This window comes from Arachis ipaensis, chromosome B03 (assembly GCF_000816755.2).
Source record: "Arachis ipaensis cultivar K30076 chromosome B03, Araip1.1, whole genome shotgun sequence".
NCBI classification, from domain to species: domain Eukaryota; kingdom Viridiplantae; phylum Streptophyta; class Magnoliopsida; order Fabales; family Fabaceae; genus Arachis; species Arachis ipaensis.
Window position 1 is genome coordinate 63,562,074 of NC_029787.2, and position 17,143 is coordinate 63,579,216.

The window sequence follows — 17,143 nt, forward strand, 5'->3', positions numbered from 1 at the left end:
TTTGTTGTTTATGAATGTTAAAATTGTTGGCTCTTGAAAGAATGATGAAAAAGGAGAAATGTTATTTGATGATCTGAAAAATCATAAAATTGATTCTTGAAGCAAGAAAAAGCAGTGAATAGAAAGCTTGCAAAAAAAAAGAGAGGGAGCAAGCAGAAAAAGCCAATAGCCCTTTAAACCAAAAGGCAAGGGTAATAAAAAGGATCCAAGGCTTTGAGCATCAGTGGATAGGAGGGCCCACAGGAATAAAATCCTGGCCTAAGCGGCTAAACCAAGCTGTCTCTAACCATGTGCTTGTGGCGTGAAGGTGTCAAGTGAAAACTTGAGACTGAGCGGTTAAAGTCGTGGTCCAAAGCAAAAAGAGTGTGCTTAAGAGCTCTGGACACCTCTAATTGGGGACTCTAGCAAAGCTGAGTCACAATCTGAAAAGGTTCACCAGTTATGTGTCTGTGGCATTTATGTATCCGGTGGTAATACTGGAAAACAAAATGCTTAGGGTCACGGCCAAGACTCATAAAGTAGCTGTGTTCAAGAATTAACATACTTAACTAGGAGAATCAATAACACTATCTGGATTCTGAGTTCCTATAGAAGCCAGTCATTCTGAACTTCAAAGGATAAAGTGAGATGCCAAAACTATTCAGAGGCAAAAAGCTAAAAGCCCCGCTCATCTAATTAATACTGATCTTCATAGATGTTTTTGGAATTCATTGTATATTCTCTTCTTTTTATCCTATTTGATTTTTAGTTGCTTGGGAACAAGCAACAATTTAAGTTTGGTGTTGTGATGAGCGGATAATTTATACGCTTTTTGGCATTGTTTTTAGTATGTTTTTAGTATATTTTAGTTAGTTTTTATTATGTTTTTATTAGTTTTTAAATAAAAATTATTTTTCTGGACTTTACTATGAGTTTGTATATTTTTCTGTGATTTCAGGTATTTTCTGGCTGAAATTGAGGGACCTGAGCAAAAATCTGATTCAGAGGCTGAAAAAGGACTGCAGATGCTGTTGGATTCTGACCTCCCTGCAATCGAAGTGGATTTTATGGAGCTATAGAAGCCCAATTGGCACGCTGTCAATTGCGTTGGAAAGTAGACATCCTGGGCTTTCCAGAAATATATAATAGTTTATACTTTGCCTGAGATTTGATGGCCCAAACAGGCGTTCTAAGTCAGCTCAAGAAATCTGGCGTTTAACTCCAGAACTGGCACAAAAGCTGGAGTTTAACGCCCAAACTGGCACAAAATCTGGCGTTTAACTCCAAGAAAAATCTCTACACATGAAAGCTTCAATGCTCAGCCTAAGCACGCACCAAGTGGGGCCCGGAAGTGGATTTTTACACTAAACACCCTAGCTTACTCATTTTCTGTAACCCTAGGTCACCAGTTTACTATAAAAACTACTTTTAGTGATTCATCTTGTACCTCATGACACTTTACACATTTCATATTGTATTCTCTATGGCACGAGTCTCTAAACCCCATTGTTGGGGGTGAGGGGCTCTGCTATTCTTCATGAATTAATGCAATTACTACTGTTTTCCATTCTATCACGCTTGCTTTTATTCTAAGATATTCATTCGCACTTCAACCTGATGAATGTGATGATCCGTGACACTCATCATCATTCTCACCTATGAACGCGTGCTTGACAACCACCTCCGTTCTACCTTAGATTGAATGCATATCTCTTAGCCTCATGATTCAGATCAGAGTCTTCGTGGTATAAGCTAGAATTATTGGCGGCCATTCCTGAGATCCAGAACGTCTAAACCTTGTCTATGGTATTCTGAGTAGGATCTGGGAAGGGATGACTGTGACGAGCTTCAAACTCGCGAGTGTTGGGCGTAATGACAGATGCAAAAGGATCAATGGATCCTATTCCGACATGATCGAGAACCGACAAATGATTAGCCATGCGGTGACAGCGCATTTGGAACATTTTCACTGAGAGGACGGGAAGTAGCCATTGACAACGGTGATGCCCAACATAAAGCTTGTCATGGAAGGAGCCTTGCGTGCATGAAGAAGAAGATAGTAGGAAAGTAGAGATTCAGAATACAAAGCATCTCCAAAGCCTCAACCTGTTCTTCATTACTGCATAACAAGTATTTATTTCATATTCTTTTACTTTTTACAATTAAATCTGAGAATTATTGATATCCTGACTAAGAGTTACAAGATAATCATAGCTTGCTTCAAGCCGACAATCTCCGTGGGATCAACCCTTACTCACGTAAGGTATTACTTGGACGACCCAGTGCACTTGCTGGTTAGTTGTGCGGAGTTGCAAAAGTGTGATTGTAATTTCGTGCACCAGTCACTTCAAGTGTAGTTTCATTTTCAACCACCTCATTCTTCATTGAATGTTCACTTGATGCAGTAGCCTCCTCATCTTGCTCTTCCACTTTATCCTTCACATCCATCAATTGGTCTTTATTTTCCTTGCTTAGTAGTTCTAAGCGTTTCTCTGTGTCCTCTAATTGCTCATCCGTCTCCTGAGAAAGGATTTCTTGTTCTCTCCAGGATTGTTGTTGTTTCTCCACAAGTCTGTTGAACCTGGACTCAAGCATTGAGAGTCTTTGGCTCGTGGAAGTTTGTGTTGGTTGTGAGTCTTGGGATGGATTTTGTGTTGATGCATAGTCAAGTGATGAAGAATTTTCCAAGTATGCTCTGGCAACACGATCAAGTGATAATGTCCTTGAATAATTAGAATGTGGATCATTGCATTTCCCTTTCCAGCCATCATTTGTGTACGTGCCTTCACAGTATGAGTCACTTTGTGGCTCCGGGAAATGTTCATATTCTTTCAATTCTTGGTGATATTCCCAACCACCATAATGACTTGAATCATTTTGTGGTGGTGAGAAATATCCCATATGATTATCTTGTTCATCTTGTGGCTCTGAAGCGCATCTCCATGGATTGGAGTGCTTAGAATCTGTAAATTCTTGGTGATATTCCCAGCCACTATTAGAGATTTGTGATGGTGGGTGATATCCCAGAAAATTTGTTTGATCACAAGATGAGTTGAACTCCATTTGAATTTTGTAAAACACAACACCAATGAAAATTGAAGTTCATGTCTTAGAGAATAACTTCTGAGTGAGGCAATAACTCAAACACCTTGATTTCAATTTAGAACAGAGAACAAAAACAAAAAAAAATGCCTGATCTAGACTTCTCACCCACTTAATCATTGTTGATCTAATCAATCCCTGGGAACAACGCCAAAAACTTGATGGATATTTTAGGAAAACGAATTCCAAACACTTAAAACTCACCGGCAAGTATACCGGGTCGCATCAAGTAGTAAAACTTACTTAGAGTGAGGTCGATCCCACAAGGATTGATGGATCAAGCAACTTTAGTGGGTGATTAGTTTAGTCAAGCTAACATTGGTGGGTGATAATTGATGCAGCAGAAAGTAAATAACAAGAGAATTTAAAGTGCAGGAAGTAAAATTGCAGAAACTTAAAGTGCAAGAAAAGTAAATTGACAAAATCTTAAAGAGCAAGAAAAGTAAATTGCATGAAAAGTAGAGGGGGTTGGGTGCAGGGAATTTAAAGAAAGTAATAGATTAAGGCTTAAAGCAACTGCAGAGAATTAAACTTGCTGAAAAAGTAAATCAAATCCTGAACAGAAATGTAAAATGCCAAACAAGTGCAGAAGAATTAAATTACTTGAAAGTAAATTGAATTTAGTGCTGGAATTGCAAAAATTAAACAAGATAAAGTAAAATAGCATTAAACAGAGAAGTAAAGGATGAATTAAAATGCAACAGATCTAAACAAGAGAAGATGAATTACTTGAGAAACCAAACAGAAAGCAAAATGTAGCTCTACAATAGCTCAAGGGAAATTAAAGATCTCAGGGGTTGGATGAGACTATAAAACAAGTCTAGATCTCAAATCCTTCCTTGATCCACCCAAGAACAATTGCAAAAGAAAATGGAGTAGTAAAGTGCAAAAGAAGTAGAAGAAGGCAGTAAACAGAATTTGAATTCAAATCACAATTTCTAAAGTTATGCAGAAAAATAAACAAGAGATCTCAAGGTGAGATTGAAACAGAATTTCTTCAATTCTTCACCCAAGATCCAAGACAAGAAGTAAAGAGTGCAAAAGCAAGAACAAGGAGGAGAGAACTCAGCTCTCAATCGCAATTCCCCCTAGTGCTCTCTAGTAGAGCTAGCTTCTATGCTCTCTAATGGAGCTGCTCCCCTCTTGAAAATGAGAATGATGCCTTTATATAGGCTTTTTACAAAATAAAATGAAATTGAAATGAAAAACAAATTAAATAAAAATCCTAATTCTAGCTTGTTCTTGTACCTTTGAGTGATGATGTGGGCTTTGCTTGCTTTGGATTTGAAGAGAGATGGTTTGGTTGGCCTTGGTTTAATTGGTTTGTAGCATGGGTCAAGCTTGGTTCAAGTTGGTTTAGTGTGGGACACCTCCCAGGGCAATGCTCCGCTCTCCACAAGAGCGCAACATTCAATTTGTGTCCCTGGCCGTGTCAATTTTGGTGCGTGACAAGGTCCAAGCATCAAAGTAGCGCTCCTCTCTTGGGGAGAGCATAGCATTAATGCTTCAAGAATGAGGTTCCAGGTTCAAATCTTTGTGGCTTCACAAGCAAACATTTTCCTTTGAATTTTACTTGGAGATAGCACGACAATGCTCTCCAAGAGAGCGGAGCACAATAATGATGTAGAGCGCTACTTTGCTTTGGAGTGAGGTTCCAGCTTCGAACCTTGGTGGTTGCACTTTGGTATATTTTTGCTTGTTTTTGGTCCTTAAAGATGCATTTTACTCGTGCCACAATTTTGTGCTAAATATGGATTGCCATATATCGTTGGAAAGCTCTGAATGTCAGCTTTCCAATGCAACTGGAAGCACATCAATTGAATGTCTGTAGCTCAAGTTATAGCCCTTTGAAGAAGGCATAGTCATGTTGTGAGTGCCCAAGCTTAACTTGGTGAAAATTCTTGCTTCCAAGTTGAAATTGCATCACGATAATGCTCCGCTCTTGGCAAGAGCGGAGCTTTGTGTGCTGATTGCTAATTTCCTTTAATTTGGTCATGGGCCACGCTTTTAAAAGCGTGGCCTAAGCCTCCAAAGTGTGCTCCAACTTCAAAGTGTGCCCCAAAGCTCTTTTTTCTCCTTTTTAGCTTATTTTGTGCTTTTTGCTTCTTTTTCTTCTTATCTCCTACAAAATTTATAAAATTAAAAGATCAAGAAAATATACCATTTAAGTACAAAAGCATTCATTATTCAAGCACAATTCATCAATTTCTTGTATGAAAAAGCACAGAAAAACATGACATGGTGACATGTCATCATATGGATCTTGTAGGAAGCTTTGTGTTGAGGTATAGTCAAGTGATGAAGGATTTTCAAATGAAAAACAGGGAGGTGAAGTTGGACAACTTTGCATAAATGAGTTGAAGGTTTGCTCAAGTGATGATGGCTCTTGATTAATGGAGTATGACACATTGAGTTCTCTCTGATTTTGATCCTCCCAAGCACGACTTGAAGAATTGTTGAATTCATCAAAGTATGGATCATCTTGTGGCATTGGGGAACAATCTTGCATGAATTTATTGAAAGCCCACTCCAGTGATGATGTCTCTTGATGAGTGGAGTATGAACTATTAAATGCTGTTTGGTTTTGATCCTCCCACCCACAACTTGAGTGATTGTTGAATTCGTCACTGACAGCATAATCAAGTGATAATGCCTTTGAATGATTAGAATGTGAATCATTGCTATTCCCTTCCCAACCATCATTTGTGTGCGTGTCATAATAGTTTGAGTCACTTTGTGGCTCTGAGAAGTAGTTCATTTCACTTGATTGTTCATACACTCTCATTCCTTGTTGATATTCCCAGTCACCATAAGGATAATGACTTAAATCATCTTGTAGTGGTGGGAAGTAGTTCATTTCACTTGATTGTTCATACACTCTCATTCCTTGTTGATATTCCCAGTCACCATAAGGATAATGACTTAAATCATCTTGTAGTGGTGGGAAATATCTCATGAAATTGTCTTGATCATTTTCTGAAGCATATCCCCATTGATTGGGTTGCTCAAAATCTGTAAATTCTTGGTGATATTCCCATCCATCATTAGGATAATGACTTGAATCATTTTGTGATGGTGGGTAATATCCCATATGATTCTCTTGCTCATCTTGTGGTTCTGAAATATATCCCTATTGATTGGGTTGTTCAGAATATGTGATTTCTTGGTGATATTCCTAGCCACCATTAGAATAGTCATTTGGTGATGGTGGGTAATATCCTATAAAATTTGTTTGATCATAAGATGAGTTGAACTCCATTTGAATTTTGTAAAACACATCACCAATGATAATTGAAATTCATGTCACAGATGAGAATTTCTTAGTGAGGCAATAACTCAAACACCTTGGTATCATCTCAAAACAGAAAATTAAAAGAACAAAAACAAAGGAAATGCTTAATCTAGACTTCTCACCCACTTAATCATTGTCGATCTATATCAATCCCCGGCAACGTCGCCAAAAACTTGATGAGGGAAAAATGATTCCACACAAACTCACCGGCAAGTGTACCGGGTCGCATCAAGTAGTAATAACTCACAAGAGTGAGGTCGATCCCACAGGGATTGATGGATCAAGCAACTTTAGTGAGGTGATTAGTTTAGTCAAGCTAACAGTGGTGAATTAAGTGAGAATTGATCAATAGAAAGTAAAGTGACATTAACTTAAATGGCAAGAAAAGTAAATTGCATCAAATGTAAAGGGAATTGGGTGCAGGGAAATTAAAGAAAGCAGCAGACCAGAACTTATAACAATTGTAGAAGATTTAAATTGCACGAAAAGTAAATTCAGATCACAACAAGCTCAAATGTAAAGTTGCAGAATGTAAATTTCCAGAAGAGAATTGCAGAAATTGAAACTTTCATTGAAATAAAACTGAATTCAACACTGAAAAATAAAAGTGTATCAAAGAAAGCCTTCTATTCTACTCCTACTCCTACTCCTACTGCTGCCTACTACTACTGCAGCCTACTAGCGCTCCTCCTTTTCTAAAATGAAACTCATGCCTTTATATAGGCTTCCTAAACTACTAAATGAAATTCAAATTGAAAATAAATTACAATTAAATGCAAAATTCCTATTCTAGATGATCCTTGTGCCTTTGAGTGATGTCAATTGGACTCTACTTGCTTTGGGGCTTCAATGGGCTTGAATTGAAATAAATTGAGCCAGAGTTGCAGCTTCCAGCAGAGCGTAGCGTTCATTTAGAGAACGGAGCGTTCGGGCAACCACGCATACGCATTCCTCACACTTGCGCGTGCTTTTGCATTTTCGCCCATCGACGCGTACGCATCACCCACGCGTACGCGTCCTTTGCAGCGTTCTCTTAATGAGCGCTACATTTGCTTAATGAACGCTGCCCCACGCATGCGCATCATGTACGCGTGCGCGTGGGTGGCAAAAATGTCAATTCCATGCTTCACCGCCAGCCACGCGTGCGCGTGCTTTGTCCCAGGTGCACCATCAACGAGTGCGCGTCAAGCACGCGTGCGCGTCGTTTGCAAAACTTTACCTCCAAATTTTAACTTGCCCGAAAATGCTGGCTTAGTTAACTTAGCACTCTCTTTGCAGCTGAGCGCTGATTTTGAAAACAGAGCACGCTTTCTTGATTTAGTCATGGGCCACGCTTTTAAAGCGTGGCCTAAGGCTCCAAAGTGTGCCTAAACTCCAAAATATGCCCCAAAATTCTCTTTTCTCCTTTTTAGCTTATTTTGTGCTTTTTTGCTTCTTTTTCTTCTTATTTCCTACAAAGTTTATAAAATCAAAAGATCAAAGAAATATACCATTTAAGCACAAAAGCATTAAATATATAAGCACTAATCATCACTTTCTTGTATGAAAAAGCATAGAAAAACATGACATGATGATATGTCATCACCCATGCGTCCCTTTGCATTTTTGCACATCGATGCGTACGCGTCATATACGCGTGCGAGTCACTGCCATCTTCAGCCTCCATCATGCTTGCGCGTAACATCCACACGTGCGCGTCCCTGATAGCATTCTTTAAACGAGAATTACGTTCGCGCCATGAACGCTCCCCACGCGTGTGCATCCCTTGCGCGTGCGCATGGATGGCAAAATGTTGATTCCAAGCTTTCGCGCCACCCATGCGTTTGCATGCTTCATCCTAGTTGCTTCATCGACGCGTGCGCATCAGTTGCAAAACTTCAATTCCAAATTTGAATTTGCTCGAAAACACTCACTCAGATAACGTAGCGCTCTCTTTGCAAATGAGCGCTAATTACATCCACGCATACGCGTCATGCACGCGTACGCGTGGGTCTTCAAAAATTGTTGCCCAACGCGTAAGTGTCCTTCACGCATGCGCGTTGATTGAGAGCGTGGCGTTCTCTATTTGAGCACATCATTACTCTGCACTGCCTCTTTTTCTTTTCATTTTCCACCTAAAATCAACCAAACATGCAATCAAAGTCTATCCAAAATCATAAGGTTTTGCATCATTCATAATAATCATCTAATTCTTGCATAAATCTCATGATTTTGTATAAAATTAATGATGTTTGATTGAATCAAGATAAACATGAAATTCCACTCCAATCACTTACTTATTGTTTAAGAAAGTGCATGAAACCTAATGAAACAAATGAAAATTGCTAGTAAAACTAGCATAAGATGACCTGTCATCATCTGTATGGATTTTAGTTAGTGGTCTGATGGTTATGGTGGTTTGTATTGCGGGGTTGCTTGGATTGGAATTTCTTTGCCATGAGTTTTGGTTGTATCCCCACTTCAGATTGGGGTGGTTCCTCCAAGAGGAGTTATAAGTGTCCCCATGGAACTCATTCTATCCAGATCCTTGGTTGTGCATATACTGAACTTGTTCAGGCTGCTGTTCTTCATACCTCTCTTCATTTGGTCCCCACACAACTGGTGGTTGGTTTGCAACTAGTTGAAGACCATCTATTCTCTTCACCATTATTTCCATTTGCTATTGGATTTGTTGGTGCATCAATTTGTTTTGTGCCAAGATAGTGTCCATACCTTCAAGCTCCAATACACCCTTCTTTAGAGTTGAAGTTAGTTGGCGTTTCCTTTGATGAGAATAGAAGTATTAGTTGTTGGAAATAGTATCTATGAGATTCTGAGCCTCTTCTGTTGTTTTCATTAGCTGAAGTGAGCCTCCTGCAGAGTAATCCAAAGCCTCTTGAGCTTTTGGAGTCAAGCTCTCATAGAAGTTCTGAAGTCTGACCCACTCATTGAACATGTCAAGTGGGCATTTCCTTATCAATGCTTTGTATCTCTTCCAGGCCTCATAAAGTGATTCTCCATCCATTTGAGTGAAAGTTTGTACTTCTATTTTCAGCCTAATGATTCTCTAAGGTGGGTTGAATTTAGCAAGGAATTTTCTCACCAAATCATCCCAGTTATTGATGCTTTCTTTGGGGAATGTCTCCAGCCATTGAGATGCCTTATCCCTCAAAGAGAATGGAAATAACAGCAACTTGTAGATATCTGGATGCACACCATTTGTCTTGATTGTTTCACATATCCTCAGGAAGACAAATAAGTGTTAATTTAGGTCTTCTAGAGGACTCCCTCCATAAGAGCAATTGTTCTGCACGAAAGTGATAAGTTGAGGCTTCAACTCAAAGTTAGTGGCATGGACATTTGGAGTGAGTATACTGCTCCCACAGTTTCTTGGGTTAGAGATGGTGTAAGAGGCTAGAACTCTCGTTGGAGGTTGGCCATTGTTGTTGGCCACCTCCTCTGGTGGATTAGGGAGATTATCCTCCATCTCCTGATCTCCCTCTTCTGATTCTTCTTTTCCAATCACTCCCTTTCCTCTTGCTTATCTTCTTAGCCTCAAGAAGGTTCTCTCTGGTTCAGAATCAAAGGAGGTGGATGCACCTCCTCTTTTTCCTGGCAGACAACACAAACAAAATAAAAATAAAAGCAGAGCACTCTATTGCTAGAGTGGAGTTACAATTAGCAGAAACAAAATCTCAAACAGTTAGTGGGTTTAACATAAATAAAGAAAAATGCCTAATCTAGATTATCACCTACTTAATCCTTGTCAATCTAAATCAATCCCCGGCAACGGCGCCAAAAACTTGATGGCAAAAAATTGAATTCGCACAAACTAACCGGCAAGTATACCGGGTCGCATCAAGTAGTAAAATTGACAACATGTTACAATCAAAATTCAGGCTATGCTTATTCATACACACATGTAAACAGAGAAGATAAAGACAATCATGCAAATTAAAGTGCTGGAAATAAAGGAGAGGAAAAGGAACTTCCTTGCTGGATTAGGGATAGAATTGGTGCTCTTGCTAGTTGCCTTCACTTCTTTGGATTCAAGACTTGGTTGCTGTGTTATTATTGGAGTTTTGTCTTTATCAAGAGCTTTTTGAATTGATGGTTCAGTGAGCTCTTCCTTCCTGTAATTTTCTGCTTCAATTGAGTGTGAACTTCCTTGATTGGCTTCCTCCTCTTCTTTTACATGATCTTCCATTAAGTCTTTTAGGAGTGAAGTTTCATGTTCCTCTATCACCTCAATTAGCTTCTGTGAATATGAAGCCACAGGTTCAAACACCTCCACAACCTCCTTTTCCATTGAAATTTCACTTGACACAGAGGCTTCCTCATCTTGCCCTTCCTCTTTCTTCTTTGCACTCAACAATTGAGCTAACAGCATTTCCATGTTTGTGAGGGAGTTTTCTTGCTCTTTCCATGATCTTTGTGCTTCCCTTTCATATCTTTCAAGCATGGTTTCAAGCCTTGAGAGGTTTTGGTTCATGGAAGTTTGTGAGGACTGTGAGTTTTGGAAGAGATTTTGTGTCAAGGGATAGTTAAGTGATGAAGAATTTTCAGATGAAAAACTGGGAGGTGAGGTTTGACAGCTTTCCATGAATGAATTGAAGGTTTGCTCAAGTGATGATAGCTCTTGATAAGTGGAGTATGAATTGTCAAATACTTTCTGATTTTGATTCTCCCAAGCACAACTTGAAGAATTATTGAATTCATCACAGTATGAATCATCTTGTGGCATTGGGAAACAATTTTCCATGTATGCATTGACAGCACAATCAAATGATGATGTTCCTTGATGAACAGAAGATAAAATATTGAAATTCCCTTCCCAGCCACAATTTATGTCAATATCATAGCAATATGAGTCACTTTGTGGCCCTGAAAAATAGTTCACTTCACTTGATTGTTCATACTCTTGTTGATATGTCCAGCTACCTTGAGGATAATGACATAAATCATTTTGTGGTTCTGGACAATATCTCATGTAATTTGCTTGATCATTTATCATTTCTTGGTGATATTCCCAGCTACCATTAGAGATTGGTGATGGTGGGTAATATCCCATAAAATTTGTTTGATTATAAGATGAGTTGAACTCCATTTGAATTTTGGAAAACACAACACCAAGGAAAATTGAAATTGCTTATATCAGAGATGAGAATTTCTTAGTGAGGCAAAAACTCAAACACCTTGGTTTCAATCTAAAACAGAAAACAAAAATCAAGAAAATACTTGATCTAGACTTCTCACCCACTTAATCATTGTTGATCTAAATCAATCCCTGGTAATGGCGCCAAAAACTTGATGGGTTGGAAACGGATTCCAACATCTAAACTCACCGGCAAGTGTACCAGGTCGTATCAAGCAGTAATAACTCACTTAGAGTGAGGTCAATCCCACAGGAATTGATGGATCAAGGAAGTTTAGTGGGTGATTAGTTTAGTCAAGTTAACATTAAAGTGAAATTGGATGAAATGTAGCCAACAGAATGTAAATTGCATGAATCTTAAAGATGCAGAAAGTAAATGAGTAGAATCTTAAAGAGCAAGAAATATAAATTGACAGAATCTTAAATGACAAGAAATATAAATTGCAGTGAATGTAAAGGGATTTGGGAGCAAGGAAATCAAAGAAGCATTAAATTAAAACTTAGGACAATTGCATGAATTATAAATTGACAGAAGCTTAAATGACAAGAAAGGTAAAGTGCATGAAATGTAAAGGAGGCTTGGGTGCTAGAAAGTAAAAGAAGCAGTAGATCATAGCTTAAAGCAATTGCAGAGGAAGTAAATTGTGTAGGAGATGTAAATCAAGCTTAGTGTGAATGGAAAAGTAAAATTGCAGAAGAATAGAATTGCAGATTTGCAAGAAAAGTAAATTTGGATCTCAACAATTTCAAATGTAAGTTGCAGAATGTAGAGAGTAAATCAAGCTCAAAGGAAACTAAATAGTGAAAGTGTAGAAGAACATAATTTTAGGAAAGGAAATTTGCATAAAGCTGAATTGATTTTTTGAAATGTAAATAGTGCAGAAAATTAAAAGTGTTTCAAAGAAAGCTCTCTATTCTAATCCTACTCCTATTGCTCTCTAGTAGAGCCATCCTCCTTTACAAAAATGAAAATGATGCCATATATAGGCTTTTTACAAAATAAAAAATAAAAATAAAATTAAAAGCAAATTACAAAATGAAATTCCTAATCTAATTGATCCTTGTGCCATTGAGTCAATGGGCTTTGCTTGCTTTTGATTTGAAGAAAAGTGGATCCAAAATGGCTTTTTTTAATTGATTTTTGGGTCATGGTGCAGCTCCCAGGGTCATGCTCAGTTAACTAAGGCAACCGAGCATCAATGCTTGTTTCCTTGGTTCAATTGTGGTTTGGTGTGTGGGACACCTCCCAGGGCATGGCTCGGTTGACAAGGAGAGCGCAACATCCTCATGGACCTTGGCCTTGCCAAGTTGGTGCTTATTGCCTTGGAAAAACAAGAAGGGTAGCGCTCAGTGAATTGGGAGAGCGCACCATCCCTTTCCTTATTAATGAGCCCCTACTTCGAACCTTGGTGGGCGCACTTCAGCGCCAATTTTCTTTGTGAAGCAAACAAGGATAGCGCTTCTCTTGAGTGCAAGTTCCCTGTTTCGAATCCTTGGTGAACCATTTTGGTGCCTTTTTCCTTGCATTTTCATGAGGAGACCCACGATAAAGCTCAGTTGGTGAAGAGAGCGCAGCTCTCCTTTGCTTCCCTCTTCGAGCCTTGCTTTCCCTTGTTTGATGAAGCGCTCAGTTGGAATTTTTGAGCGCTACGTACATGCCTTTTTCCTTGTGAAGCATAGCGCTCGGTTAAGAGAAACAACGTAGCGCCCTTGCTTGAATGCTTGCTTCCTTTCTTCCATAAGCCGAAAAATGTTCATTGTCTTGAACGTGGCATTCAATTTAATGAACGCTAGGCTTCCAATTGCTTTAATGAACACTAGCTTTATTGGCATTACTAATACTTCATGCATGCTTGGTTCATGATTAATGCTAATGCATTAGCCAATTGGCTTTAATAATGTATGCATGCTTTCATTTAATGCCTTAGCAAAGTATTAAAACAATATTACTTGCATGCATTCTTTCATTAATTCACCGAAGCATTAATTCATTGATCTTAATAATGTATTACATGCATGATTGATTAGTAATTCCGTGAAGCTAATTAATAATGCTAATTAAATAATTCATGGTTCATGATGGCATGCATGCATGCTTTAATTGTCTGTGGTATTCTTGGTCATGGGCCACGCTTTTAAAAGCGTGGCTTAAGGCTCCAAAGTGTGCTCAATCTTTAAAGCGTGCCCAAAATTTTTCTTTTCTTCTTTTTGGTTTATTTTGTGCTCTTTTGCTTCTTTTTCTTCTTATTTACTACAAAAACTATAAAATCAAAAGATCAAGGAAATATACCATTTAAGCACAAAAGCATTCAATATTTAAGCACAAATCATCAATTTCTTGTATGAAAAAGCATAGAAAAATATGACATGATGACATGTCATCATTAGTGTCCTTGGCATATAAAGCTTATCTGATTCTGTGGTACTATTTTGGCCACACACAAAAAATGTAAAAAACTAAAAATAATAACATTAGATCATACCAAAATAATAACATAAAACAACAACAATAAAATCTTATCCCACCATGTGGAATTAGCTACATGGACAAAAAAATGCCATTGAGCCTCTTGTTCGCATTCTGAAACCAAAAATGAAAGCTTTGTCATTTCACACTCCAAAAGGAATATGAAAAATTACAATAATTGAACTTTACAAGCTCAGAAAATGGAACTCATAAAAACAAAGCAGCAAAGCAACAAGGTGGCACACTAAGGGATTAAAACTGAAAAACCTCAGTGATCAAAGCTAAGGACCCTAAAAAAATGATACCTTTTGCTGGTAGCTGTAAATTCTTTCTCTTTTCCCCCCACTTTTTCAAAACAAAACAAAACATGAAACTTTGTAACGGGTTAAAGAGAGATCAAACAGTCAGAATAATCATTAGTCGACTGCTTATCTCATCAGGCATTGTATAAGGGAAGCTGTTATCTCATCAGTATATTAAAAACTCTCCTATTACTATCTGTGATGATTTTGTGCATTGTGGTAGAGTAGTTGGCAATCTGTTGATGATTTAGACATTTAGTTTTCAAATTTGTGACACCTAAAGGCTTGGTATACACTTGTCCTTGTGCATGTTATAATCATCTATCCCCACTCCCAAGTTCCAAAGTCCCAAGTCCCAGATGCCATCATTATTATTCCTATATTGCATACTCATCCTTAGTCCCTACTACCTACCACACAATATATAATACATGCATACACATACACCCCTTCAAAAATCAGTGTCTTATTATTGTTTGTTGTGTTTGTTTCTTAATAACTAGGAGTCTAGGACTATAACCTATGAAAACAAAGCTTGTTCTCTTCATTATTCTGCTCTCTCTATGCACCAACTTATTAGCTGCTCTATCCAGAGATGAGGAGCAGGAAGAAGAGGACCCTGAGCTCACAACATGCATGCACCAGTGTGGCCAGCAGCAACAGTATTCCAAGAGTGACAAGCGAGCATGCGTTCGCAGTTGTGAGAGGTACCATCAAATGAAAAAAGAGCGAGAAGAAGAAGAGGGAACCACGATGGAGAATCAAAATCCTTATGTGTTTGATAATGAAGATTTTAGGACCAGGCTGGAAACACAAGACGGAAGAGTTCGGGTTCTGAACAAGTTCAGTAGAAGATCCAAGCTCATCAAAAGCATTAGCAATTATATTTTGGTCACTATGGAAGCTAAGGGACACACTTTCACCTCTCCAACTTACTTTGATTCCGATGCCGTTATCTTTGTACTCAAAGGTACCTTTTTCTTTCTTTCTTTCTTTCTTTAATTTAATCATAATTATATTGTGGAATTTTTAATTATAGGGAGAGCGGTGATTGGGTTGGTGAGAGAAGACAAAACGGATAGGTTCAACCTCGAAGATGGAGACATGATGAGGGTAGCAGCAGGCACAGTAGTCTATTTCGTTAACAAAAATGAGAATTAGAACCTTGTCCTTGCCAATCTCTTTATACCTCTCACTACACCTGGAGACTACAAAGTTCATTCATTAGTTCTCTTTAACTCATTACTATAAGCCATAAGAATAAGATCAAAACAAGTTATGGCATTGCAGGCATTTAACTCGGAACTATTTCTCACAGCATTCAGTATGGACAAACTTGAAGCTGTACTCCAGGTAGACATAAACTAAACTGTGAAACTTAAATGAAATACGAACGATCTAAATTCACTTAACTAAACTGTAAAACTTAAATATCATCCATCTAATTTAAGGTGTTGAGATTACAAGAACCAAATTGCATTGTCTTTGTCTATGTGTATAGCTTCAAGTTTTGTTCTTTCTTCTGATGGACATACATAATGGCATTGAGACATATATAGAGTAGTAGTAAATAACACTAACCTGTTGCCAAAAGAAGCATGCAACTTAGTGATGATGGCTTACTACAAGATTCAAGATACATTACTGCAACATAGAAGGACAAAAACCAATTAGCAAATAGAAAAAAGGAAGTAATCAAAGGAGAAAACAAATTTCATATGAGGAAAAAAAAAGACAAATAACTTGGATGTCCATAACACTTCTAAGATTAGCAAATTCTACTAGAATAAATCATTAGTATGAACCAGAGATATTTACATTTTACGTAAGTAGATACATTAAATGATTCATACTTATAATGTATCCAAATTACCAATCCGTGATAGCTGATTGGAATAGGCCCTTGAAGATTGTTGGAAGAAAGGTTTCTAATGGATAGTGATCACAATTTCATGAAACAAGGACTAATTAAGCAAAGTTCAAATGTAATACTTGACAAGTTGTTAATAAACTTCAGTTGAATCTTACATAATAGAATTGTAAATAAGTTCTAGCTATCACTTACAAATAAGTCATACTCTCCAAGCTCTTCAGTGCCCCGGGAAATGTTCCAGTCAACTTGTTCTTTGTTTTAGTCAAAAGAGAATTCAGATAATCTTTGATAAATGATAATTTTTTACACTCTTCTTTTATAGAGTAAAAGAAATCATTTTTATATTCTCATTTCTTGTCAATAACTCTTAACACAAAAAACAGAAGTTAAAAGTGGCAACTAATGCTCATAAAAGTTAGAATACAGTATTATAGTAACTAATGAAATGAAATACATGCTTACATGAATCTTTTTCAGTCCAGCTTCCATGGAAGCTATTTTACTGTTTTTCCATGATAAAATGGATGAAAGCTTCTTCTGAGTTCTGCGAAACAAATTGATCGAAATCAGTAATAAATAGCTTGTTAGTTAATATGAAGAATGACATATCTTTAGGTCTTGTTCTCTGCTCTTGATTTCTCACTTTCTTCCCAGGTTTTGATTAATGACATCTTCTTCTCTGTGACAACTCTTGCAAGCACAGCATATAAAACTGGGATAAAACTAAAATTAGGATAGAAAACTGAGCCCTACGCAACATAATCACAAAATCAGAGTATACTTGAAATTCATGAAAGGGAGCAGACACAACGATAGGCAGCAGACAGAGCTCGTGCGACGATGTCGATGAGAGCAGCGACGGAGAGAGCTCTGCGATGATGGCGATGAAGGGAGCATACGTGATGAGGCACTGGCAGAGGGAGCTCGTGTGATGCAAGGAGTGACGGAGAGAGCTCGTGCAACGGTAGGGGCGACGAAGAGAGTCGTCCGACGC

General features: G+C 38.0%; 1 protein-coding gene and 1 long non-coding RNA gene across 2 annotated transcripts in view; both read left to right on the forward strand.

Moving 5' to 3' along the window:
- LOC107634461 (sucrose-binding protein-like) lies at positions 14,775-15,485 on the forward strand. The gene is made up of 2 exons (XM_016337952.2): positions 14,775-15,246; positions 15,316-15,485. The coding sequence occupies exons 1-2, from the start codon at positions 14,799-14,801 to the stop codon at positions 15,435-15,437; spliced, it is 570 nt and encodes a 189-aa protein (XP_016193438.1). The 5' UTR covers positions 14,775-14,798; the 3' UTR covers positions 15,438-15,485.
- The window catches only part of LOC107634463, a 9,476-nt gene continuing 7,870 nt past the window's right edge, over positions 15,538-17,143 (forward strand). The window contains exon 1 of the long non-coding RNA XR_001618916.2: positions 15,538-15,647. This is a non-coding gene — a long non-coding RNA (uncharacterized LOC107634463). The remainder of the gene's footprint in view (positions 15,648-17,143) is intronic.

Excerpts from the sequence above, each read along its gene's own strand:
- LOC107634461 (XM_016337952.2), top strand. The coding sequence starts at position 14,799 with ATGAAAACAAAGCTTGTTCTCTTCATTATTCTGCTCTCTCTATGCACC. Across the intron at positions 15,247-15,315 it reads CGTTATCTTTGTACTCAAAG|GGAGAGCGGTGATTGGGTTG; the intron begins GTACCTTTTTCT and ends TTTTAATTATAG.